Raw genomic sequence first — 11,189 nt, forward strand, 5'->3', positions numbered from 1 at the left:
CCAGATCTCAGGGTGGTGAGATCAAGCCCCACTTCAGGCTTTGCACTCAGCTCTGAGTCAGCTTGGAACTGTCTCTCCCTCTCCCTGCCCTTCCTGCTTGTGCTCTCTCTCTTTCTCAAATAATAAATAAATCTTTAAAAAAAATCCTTCCTTTATGACATAGCTCTAAAGTAAGCACAAAGGTTTTAAGAGACAAAACTTTAAATCAGTAGTAATGACTGGAATTAGATGTGAAGGCAATATTCTATATTATTTGAATAAAAAATAACGTGCCAGTTTCTTCTTCAATAAGTTAAATAGAATGTATTAAAACTCATGGAATTATTATGCAATTTAAGAGCATTTGTATTTTATTTAATCTCAGGAAGTTTAATTTTTGAAACTAGTATTTCACACGAGCGTACACATCGCATAAAAGCTGGTTTTTTTCCCCCTCCCCACTTGGGTTAGGCCCAGAGGTAGTTAAATGCTGGTGATTCTGGCTCCGTCCAGCGGAGGGCAGTAGTGCACACCTTTAGAAGCGGGATTCCCTTTTCGGATTGGACAGGCACCCATCTGAGAAACCGTATACCAGGTTCTGTGTCTCCGGAGTCAGGCTCTGGTCACAGTCCTTGGCAGGGACAGCAGGGCCACGACGAGGAGAAGGTGGCAAAACTGAAACCTCATCTTCCCAGTTCAGTGGACTGTGTCCCAGCCCTGGGAGGGAGCTCTATGGCATGCAAAGGGTCTGGGACCCCAGCCCTTACTTGAGTAACAAATTCAACTTTGGCGACAAATTGAAGGAAATGTGGTTAAAATACGACTCCTTCCCTCCCCATGATATCTGCATTAGATTAGATTAGATCGCATTTCCTCCTGTTTTCTGCTCTGATGAAAGATAGTGAGGAGAAAACGTGGAGAGTTGGGTCCTATAGGAGCATCTTCTTCTTCTTTTTCTTCTTTTAAGATTTTATTTATTTGCCAGAGCGGGGGAGGGGTGGGGCACAAGCAGGGGGAGCGGCAGGCGGAGGGAGAAGCAGACTCCCTGCTGAGCAAGAAGCCCGGATGCCTGGATGCCTGCGGGACTCAATTCCAGGACCCGGCATCATGACCTGAGCCGAAGGCAATGGCTTATCTGACTGAGCCACCCAAGCGTTCCTGCAGGGGGCATCTTCCCATCCTCCCCCTCCTAGCACTGCCTAAAGCTTTCCTTCCTCCATACAGTATTTGGTCAAACTGAGAATATCAGACCCGCCAGGACTCCCGGAGACTGACCAACAGGGGCACCCTTGTTCCTTTGAACTCTCAGTTAAAACCAAGTGCTTTGGGCAATAGTCCATCTAATGTCATTTTTATTATTCAATTTGAAGAAAATGTTACATTTAAAATTTTTTTCCAAGTTCCTTCACGAGGTAACAAATGCTTAAGATTAACTTATTCTAATCCTTGAGTCTGTAGAAGCACCGGAACCACCACAGAAAGCGGCAGAATCTAAACACGCCATGCACCTGCAGTCGGAACACCTGCCCCAGCTGTTCATGAGGACAGGCTACATTGCCCAGGCTGTTATTACTTGTTTCCATGCTCTATTACATGCACAATTTCAGAAAGAATAGCAAAATGTCCAGGATATCCTGGTTTAAGAACGTTTAAGAATGTTTACGGACAATATTACCAGTACCCTGTTTGCCCCTCCCTGCTTCCATTCTCTTCTTTCTCTCTTGGGGGGAAGCCCTCCCCTGGGTGATAATCATTTCCTTGCTTTTCTTCATTATCTAAATCTCTCTCTATTCTGTCCCAGTGATCTTGTTGTCTGTCCCTGCACTAAAATCACCTGTGAATTCCTGATGCGTTGTCCTGAGTCTTCATTTCTGGTGGGTCAAGCAGTGTCCCTCTCCACCTCCTCATTCCCCCTACCCATGTTCTTCATTTTCAGGGGTTTCTTGACTATTCTTGTGTTTTTTTTTTTAATGAGTTTTAATATTCATAATTAACCATCATTAATAAAAAACTAAGAGAAAAATAGAGAATGAGATGTTGAGTTCCTTAGTGGTTAACCTCTCAGTCGGAGGAGCTGACCCTCCATTATTGTTTGTGCTGCCTGAGGCTAGTGACTTAACCTCTCTGGGCCTCCACTCCCTGCTCCCACTCCCTTATCTGTGACATGTGGATGATGATGGCATCCATTTCATAGGATTGTGTCCCTGTTGACTTTGAATAGATAGGGAGCTTCTGAAGTCACACTGACCTCAGCTAGACTCTTGGCTGTTTCCCACCTAACTTGTAGCCCTGAACTTGTTTGTGTTTCCAGAACGGTTTTTACATTTGCAAAATGGGGGTCATCAGGGTTGCTGTAAAGATTAAACGAGAAAACGCAGTGAAATGACTTAGCGTGTTGTCTGGTATACTGTAAATACTTAACAATCTCACTTAAGCATTTTTAAAGAGACTTAATTTTAAGAGTGAATTGTGCCTTGATGCTAGGAATTCTCTCTACTTTCATGGCTGAGCGTCTTCAAAAGCACTTGCCTGAGAATCACTGGAAAATGCCTGTAGCAAAGAGAAGTTTTGTAAACCCATCTCTTAAGCTCAGGCAGCTTTTCTTTGTTTTCATCTTTCTGAGGTATGGGGCACCGAGGAGGAGAAGCTGTTCCTGATTCACGGCCAAGCTTGCCTTCCTAGGCCCTTCCTCTGGTTCCACAGTCTGCTTCGTCAGCTTAGGGCTGATAATGCAAAGCTGTCCCTTAACTTGTTTTCCAGAATCAGAGGAAAGTTTGTAATAACAAAATTTTATAGCTCCTGCCTGGTAACATATATTACTTTTAAAAAATAGAAATACCTTTCCCTTATCATGCATTATTCTTTTACACGTACAATTTTCCTGACGTATTGAAGTAATATTCCACGGTTTGCCATGATTTGGAGGTTTATGGCCCTTCTGTGGCAGATCAGACTAAACATAATTCATTCATAGCTACTTAGTGCTCAGGGAAATAAACCCCTGAACTTAAATAACGGTGGTGTGACCTCTGTAAAATATTATTTATGGTTTTAAAACTACTATTATGTAGATATCAAGATGTGCCAAATGTTATAAACCAAACATGAGCTGGCAAATGGGACAAAATGCAGTTCCATTTATTTTTGCTTTCCTTTTTGGATATTTCTGTACAAATGCTATTTTCACTTAAATGGATTCTGGGGGTAATTACCTGGCAGAGGAAAGCAATGTTCATTTACATTTTATTATAGAACGCTACAGTAAGTAAAACGTTCTCCTCCATAAAGAACCACTGCAGAAATGTAAACATTCCATTAGCTTACTCAGTTTAATAGGAAAGACGTTGATTACCTTTGAGTATAAAGTAACTGTCCTCACTATCAATGGACTAAGGTAACCCATATGTTATTCATTGTTGCAAATTAGCTTATGGAGGAAGACTTGCTTGCACCCCAATGGGAACTTGAAGCTTAGCGTGTTTGTGGTGTTAAGAATATATGTGTATTCCCAGCACTCCTTGCTTTAAATTTTCAGATGTTGAGGGTGTCGTGTCCACATCTCATTTGTTTCCTCAATTATTTTGAGGAATGTTGGAGGAATATTCCTCAACTAGATTGGAGGAGATAACATGGTCAGTGGCAGTAAAGTAAGGGAATCATTGGTTTCCTCATCATCATTCAACACATATTTGAAGACCCACCATGTGCTGGTAGATCAACTTGGCACTGGCAAGAATAAGTCAGAAAACAAAGTCTCAGGTAGCCAAGAGCTAATAGTCCAGATATGGAGATAGACAAGCAAATAAGCCATTTCTAGGCAAACCAGTAAGTGCTCTGAGAGATGGATAAGCACAAAGGGAAGACCAGGCTGGAGGCAGGGAGTAGAGGAGACAAGGAGGACTTGTGGAGGACTTCACAGAGGACAGAGGACACAGTGTAGTCTTGAGGATAATTGGAGAGATTTGGGTGGTCGGGTAGACAAGCAAGACCGGCACAAAGATTTGAGGGAATGTTGGGTTTAGGCCTCTTAGAATCATTCTATGTGGTGGAATTTGGTGGGGCCTCGAGGAGAAAGGGATCAAGATTTAGAATGAGGCCAACCACGAAGGCCTTGTAGACCATGCTAAAGAACTGGGACTCCCGCCCACAGGCTGTGTATAGACATGGGAGATTTTAAGTTGAGGGGAACAGGATGAGATTTATGTTTTGGTTAGCTCATTGTGGCTGAGATGTGGAGAACAAACTGGAGCCCAATAACAGGCTCCTCCCACTTCCAGATGAGAAATAACAAAGACCTGGGCCAGAGCAGTGACAGAGAGAGACCTCACTGAAAGTGCTTTTGGGATATAGAAGCAACAGGATCTGATAACAATTTGGATGGAAAAGGGAACAGGGAAGAGTCAAGGAAGCAGTTCAAAGTTTTGGTTTGGAAGATTGAGAGAGAGAGAGAAGTCATTTTCAGCGAGCAGGACTGTTTTTGGAAGAATGAGCTTGGAGAAGAGGCCCGTGAGTTAGGGCTGACCATGATGAGCTTATGCTACTTGTAAGACATCTGGGTCTGTCCCATAGACCCTTGGAAATGTGAGTTTGGATCAAAGGCAGGGTTCGATGCCATCTATATATGTGATGTTCAAAATTAATTTTAAAGATTTTTGAAAGTGAACGTATGAGCTAATTTAACCCCTTAAGTAAAATTTGAGAAATACTGTAATTTGATTAATTGCAAATTATGTTAATGTAACATAAGTCTTAATCCCTAAAGCCTTTTGGGAAAAGAGTGAAAAGTATTTTAACATTCAATGACAATGACTAGGAAGTGTTGCATCTTCCATTTTGGATTAACACAAATGGGAACTGTCTTTTACCTCTTAAAATCATAACAAGAACTAAGTCTTCCTTGGGAAATACTCAAGTGGCCCTTTTAAATGACTATCACTGCCACATCCAGAACTTATGCTTTTGTTTTAGAATACTATTGACTTTTAGAGAGTTCTGAAAAAAAAAAAAGAAAGAAAGAAAGAAATGAGAAAGGAATATATTTCTTCCTCGTCAGTCTTGATGACTTTCTAAAACCTCATGCATTTTGATGGGTAAGATTAATGAGACCACATAGTGTTAAGCACCTTGGACTTTCAGAACAAAGGTCTTTTAGACGAACAAAGTATCGTTATTAATGACACATCACTTCCAGTTTTCATCAGCAATGTAAAGTTTAAGCCACTCTAATGGGAACTTAAGAGCTCAATGTGGCGGGCAAGGCTATTAGCAAAGGTTCTTGACAGTAATACTTTTCACTTCTAAGAAAAAAAATAAATCACACTCAAACTGATCAAAAAGACAAGTTGAGGGGTTCAGAAGGAGGTGAGCCACTGCTTACTGAATTTCTCAAGGGCCTCGTGGGCCATGAGCCTGCTCATAAGCTCTGCCCTCTGTGGTGGGCTCCCGTCCCTATCTTCTGGACACCTTGCTGGCTCAGAAAAATATCTCATGCTCTAAACCTCATCTTGCCCTCTTATTCCCCCTCTCCTGGCTCTCTGCGCCTACAAGTAGTCTCTGCGGGATTTCATCACCTCCAAGATTTTTTTCTGTCGAATGATGAGCTGCTTGGCCAAATCCATGCCATAAGGAGTGCAGACAGCTGCACGGACTGAACCTACATGGCGGGAATCATAGATAGCCTTGTGGCAAACCAGCAGGGAAGCGGTTTTTCCTGAATACCTGTTGTTAGTCTTACTTACCAGGGCAATGATGCAGGATGGTTGTGTACTTAGAGTCAATGCTGTTGGCAAGTTTTACAAAGTCTTTTTTTTTTTTTTATTTATTTGACAGAGAGAGAGAGAGCAAAAGCAGGGGAATGGCAGGCAGAGGGAGAGGGAGAAGTAGGCTCCCCACTGAGCAAGGAGCCATCGGGGCTCAATCCCAGGACCCCGGGATCATGACGTGAGCTGAAGGCAGATGCTTAACCGACTGAGCCACCTCCGAGCCCCAAGTTTTATAAATTCTTTATAGAAAGTGCTGCTCTCATGTAAGATCTCTTTGGGAAGGTAGTGTCGTTTTTTTTTTTTTTTTTCTTTTTTAGCAATTGCATAATTAGCAAATTGTTTACTTAGTTGATCTGATCCTGGAGATACCTAGAGTCTTTTTTCTTGTTCTGTAATTGTTTTGGGAGTCTCCCCACCAACCATGTTTGTTTCTGTTTTGTTTGTGGTTTAGTTTACAAGGTAAATCAAAGCACATTTCCAGTCCATTTGTTGAGGTTCAATCTTTTCTGTCTCATTCCAGAAGACAGAGATCTAGCTCCAGGCATTTACTAGACAACATGAGAATTTAAGCCTGGCTGGAAACCCGAGTTATCAAACAAAATGCTATAGCACAGGGATCATCACAAGAAAATGCTTCATATTTCTGTTTATAAAGTTTTTGAGGCTTTGCAGTCCAAAAGATCCAACAAATAATTGCAATTTAGAATCTGAGTAAAATGTAGAAATGGAGAAGGCTGCAATAATCACATTTTAAAATAAATTTTCATACTATTTTTTAAATTGATCACATTTGACCAAATTCAAGTAATAGCTGAAGATCAGCTAATTCATATTACATGCTGGTGTTCATGTAACTTCAAATTCTGTTTTAGAAAGATTAAGTTCACTCTGAGCCTTATTTTGAAAGATTTTCTTGCTGCGATAAGAACCTGCTAATTGCAAATGAACAAAGTGGCTGGTACCGTTTGTGCCTTTAAGATCATAGTTCAAAAGAATTAAGCAAACATGATATCAAAGGTAAGACAAACACAACCTTTATTCTCTTTCAAAAGCTCAGAGAAGAGGACCTGGAACCACATTCACTGATTTAATCAGAATACCTTAAATTTTGTGGTCTCATTAAAAATTCTACAGTAATGGACTAAATATTATAAAAAGGATAGTAAAATACATGGTTGCTCTCAGCCACATAGTAAAAAAGTAGTAAATTCTCTTATCCAACAAAAAGAAAGCTAGGCTAGTGAGCTGCTTGATCAATTATTCCTAATAAATAAAGATGATCCTATATACATATAATGATCAGGTTTTCATAGCCTAAAATCACAACATGCAGTCTGACAATAAAATTGTGTCACACTCAGGAACTGGAAAGCTAGCACACTAGAAAGAGCAAAATATTTTTTGGTTTATGCCAAATAATGGGGCAGAAATATTAACTTACAACTACTCCAGAATGTTGGAGACAGATGGCAGTGAACATGCATGCTGCCTATTAATTATTAATTTTCAAAGAACTAGAATAGAGTATAATAACATTAATGTAAATTATTCAATACAATTCAATATTCTCTGGCTACAAAAAAAGTATGTCAAAATCTTGTACTACCTTCCAGCCATGAAGAAAAACAGCAGTAAAACAGCTGTAAAAGAGAGTAGGTATCAGACGACTGACAGAATACCAAATAATTTAGTTTCAGGAAATAAACTGGTTAAAATGGTATCACTAAGGTTTTTTGTTTTTGTTTTGCCATAAAAAGGTGATTTAAAAAAAATCTATTGCTTAGCAATAAGTCAGTCAGAGAAAGACAAATACCATATGGTTTCACTCATATGTGGAATTTAAGAAACAAAACAGATGAACATAGGGGAAGGGAAGGAAAAATAAAATAAGATGAAAACATAGATGGGAGGCAAACCATAAGAGATGCAGAGCTCCAGTAAACAAACTGAGAGTTGCTGGAGGGGTGGGGTGGGGTGGGGGATGGGGTAACTGGGTGATGGGCATTAAGGAGGGCACCTGACGGAATGTGCACTGGGTGTTATATGCAACTGATGAATCAGGTTTTTATCAGAATTTATCAGTTGATAAGTTCTACCTCTGAAACTAATTTGAAAAAAAAATCTATTGCTCAAAATAACTTTATATACAGTAGGGTAATTTTAGAGTAGGCAGACTTTAAGATTATCTTGACGTTTCTTAAGATTCTAGATAACATACATGACTGTATTCCTTGGCATTCCTTTAAAACAATTACTAGAAATAAGCATGCTTCATTTGAGAACATAGATTAAAAAGTTTTTTTCTGACTCCCGGGAAAATGTATGCATGAAATAAACCTTTTTTCCTCTAAGCATAAAAAATAATTAGATGACCAAGAGGACTGAGTCAGGAATCAGGAGAAACAGATTTGACTTCAGGGAAATCATTTTTCCTCTGAGACCCCTTCCATCTATCTGATTCTGAAGTTAAAATACTTACTCCAAGCTGTGCAAAGTGACCTGGCATTATCAAGTTTCTATACAGTACTGGGCAAACTGTTGTTTTCACTTTAATCCTCCAGTATTTGTCCTGCAAATTCGTATGCCAGATTTCTAGAGCTAGCAAGATTTTTCTCCCCACTCATTCCAGAAATTATGGAGCGCTTTCTATGTTGAAGGCAGGATTGCAAAACTTGCAATATTATGACTGTGTCACTGTCCCTGGGAATCCATGACTACCTGAAGAGCTGAATGCAGGTCACTGCTTCAGGGCCAACCTCAGACACATGAGGAAACAGGGAACATCCAGTGTTCTACTTGTTCCCTGGGTGGGGGCAGTGATTCCCGAATTTGAGGGAATACAGGAGGAATCTCCAGACAGGCTTGTTAAAACGCGGTTCTTTTTTTTTTTTTTTTTTTTTTTTTAAACACAGGGCTCTCATCCCAGCCTTATTGCGTCAGAATGGGTCTGTGTCTACAAGATGTCCACATTTTTACAGGTATATTCTCTCCCACCCCTCCACACCTCTGCAAGTCATTTGTGGGCTTCACTCTCTCTCCCAACATCCCACCCCCCACCCCCCGGCCAAGAAAACCACGGTGTTGTAGGGATAACAGAGTCAGAGTCAGGAGCCAAGGAAGAGCTGCATGACCCTGAATGCGTTATAACATCTCTAGGTCTCAGTCTCTTCATCAGATGGAAGTTGAATAGGAATCTCTACTGTCCCTTCCACACTCAAATGCTGCGTACTTTAAGAACCTAACATGTCAACTCGGTGTAAATCGTGAAGATGGGGAGAATTTACAAGGATGTCTCAATGTGCGGTCCAAACACCCCAGCAAGGTTCTGGTAGCCCCCAGTTGCATGGAATCCCTCCCTCTGGTCCAGGCATCACACCAGGAGTTAAAGTGAGGCAAGGCTGGAATTGGAATTGATTGGGAGAATCTAAGAAGCTTGCAGGAGAGTTCAGACAACTAGCCGGAAGGGTCCTTTGAAAACGGGTATCACTCTGCGTCCTCATCCTCGTCGTTCTGGTCCTGGTAGCGAATGTAGACGACCAGCATAACAAAGCCCATGAGGATGCAGAGGGAGCCGACGACCAGGTAGGCGATGCCCAGGAAGGGGTTCTTGCCGCCCATCCAGGAGATGTTGCTGAAGACGATGAGCTTGTGGCCGCCGAAGGCGCGCACCGGGTAGTTGTAGGTGATGTTGACGAGGTAGGTGCCGCGCGGCAGCCCGGTGGAGTAGTTGCCCTGGCGGATGCGCGCGTACAGCTTGCGGAACGTGGGCAGCGCCGCCGTGCGCATCCACACCACGAAGTCCTGGTTGATGAAGCCGGTGTTGTTCGGGTCGGGGCTCAGCTCGTAGACCGGCCGGGGCCAGTTGGGCGGCGGGGCGGTGCCCTGGAAGGCAAGCGCCAGGCTGCCGTTCACCAGGGGCGGGTTGCGGAACTTGACGTGGCAGTCGGTCCACCAGGCGATGCCCGTGCGGTCGAGCGGCACCTCGACGTACGGTCCGCCGGGCTGGCGCTGGTGCCACAGCGAGAAGGAGTCGTTGAAGAGGCTGTTAGCGATGGCGCCGCAGGGCGCGATGGGCAGGCCGGAGGCGCGGCGCTGGTAGGGGGCGCACTCGTTGGCCGGGTGGCGCAGCGCGCTCGGCAGCCCGCTCAGCTGCGTGTCGTCGCGGGACACGCTGTAGCGCCGGTTGTTCTGGTAGAAGTTGGTCAGCTCGTAGTAGAGGTACACGGGGCCCGGGAAGAGCTCCGGCAGCGAGAAGTACCAGGCGCACGAGCAGCGAAGCGGCGGCGCGCGGTCCTGGTCGGCCAGGGCGCACGCCGAGCAGTTGCCGGTGCCCGGGTTGCCCGTGTAGTCGTACTCGAGCTCCTTGATGCCGTAGGAGGAGTAGAAGAGGCCCAGGCCCAGGCCGATGAAGGCCAGGCCGGCGCAGAAGAAGAGCGGCAGCGCGATGCTGGCCGACAGCAGCGGCTGCCAGGCGGGGAGACGCTGCTGCGTGAACGCGGTGTTGTCGGGCTGGTGGGCGCCCCGGGCCGTGGCGCTCCAGGTCATGGCGGCCGCGCCGGATCGGACGAGGGACGGGCGGAGTGGCGCTCACGAGCGGCCAGCCGGGGGCGCCGCCCCTCCGCGCGGGGCGAGCCCGGGGGCTGCTCCCGGCCCTGCTTTCCGCAGGCTCAGGTGAGTTTGGGGGCTGGCCCCGCCTCCGGCCCCTGCCCAGGTCAGTCTTAGCCTTCTCCTTGCCGTGACCTGAACCGCTCACTTCCGCCTCTGCCCAGGTGAGCCGAGCCGGCTCCGCCCCTGCTGGTGATGGGCAGCGGCGCCCCGCTTCTCCCGAGCGGAGCGGGGCGGGCGTTGGTTTCCTCACCTGGCGGGCCCGAGGCTCGCGTTTCATCCCGGTCTGGGTGGGTCCGGCCGCCAGCTCCTCCTCCCCGAGGTGAGGGGCGTCTCCAGGCTGCGTCTGAGTGGCTCCTGCCTTGCTCAGGTACCACCTTCGCTTCCGCCTTCTAAGAAAGTAGAGAGCCTGGGCCAGTCTCTGCTGTTGATCACAGGAACTGCCACCTGTAGCAAGCATAAAGTTCACTGAGAGATTGCACCGGTGACTTGAAGGTTTCAGGTTATTAATCCTCTTTTATCTGGGGGGTGTGGAGGAGTGACTCTTGACCCTTTAGTCTTTGTCGGTTAACTTATGGACCCCCTTTTAGTCAACTTCTAACCACAAATTGTAATACCGAGAGATTACACTATAGCAAATCTGTTAGTCATTGAATGTCAGCAATTCAAATTCTAGCATATTTTTTAAAAGACGAATGCTTTTCCGGCCAGGTATGGCAGTCTGGGTGCAAAGCTAAAAAAAAAGTAGAAAGTTCTCCAAAAATAAAGTTGGTCTTTAAAAAAGAGAATCACAGACCACAAGAGGTTCAAAGCCTTTAAATATCTCTCTAGCTGCTGGAAAAA

The 11,189-nt window shown here is 44.7% G+C and overlaps 1 protein-coding gene across 1 annotated transcript; it reads right to left on the reverse strand.

Moving 5' to 3' along the window:
- Window positions 1-6,752: 6,752 nt before the first annotated feature.
- Window positions 6,753-10,372, reverse strand: TMEM30B (transmembrane protein 30B). The gene has a single exon (XM_059373335.1). The coding sequence runs from the start codon at window positions 10,284-10,286 to the stop codon at window positions 9,225-9,227; it is 1,062 nt and encodes a 353-aa protein (XP_059229318.1). The 5' UTR covers window positions 10,287-10,372; the 3' UTR covers window positions 6,753-9,224.
- Between the last annotated feature and the right edge of the window lie 817 nt (window positions 10,373-11,189).

This window comes from Mustela nigripes, chromosome 13, assembly GCF_022355385.1.
Source record: "Mustela nigripes isolate SB6536 chromosome 13, MUSNIG.SB6536, whole genome shotgun sequence".
In the NCBI taxonomy this organism is placed as follows: domain Eukaryota; kingdom Metazoa; phylum Chordata; class Mammalia; order Carnivora; family Mustelidae; genus Mustela; species Mustela nigripes.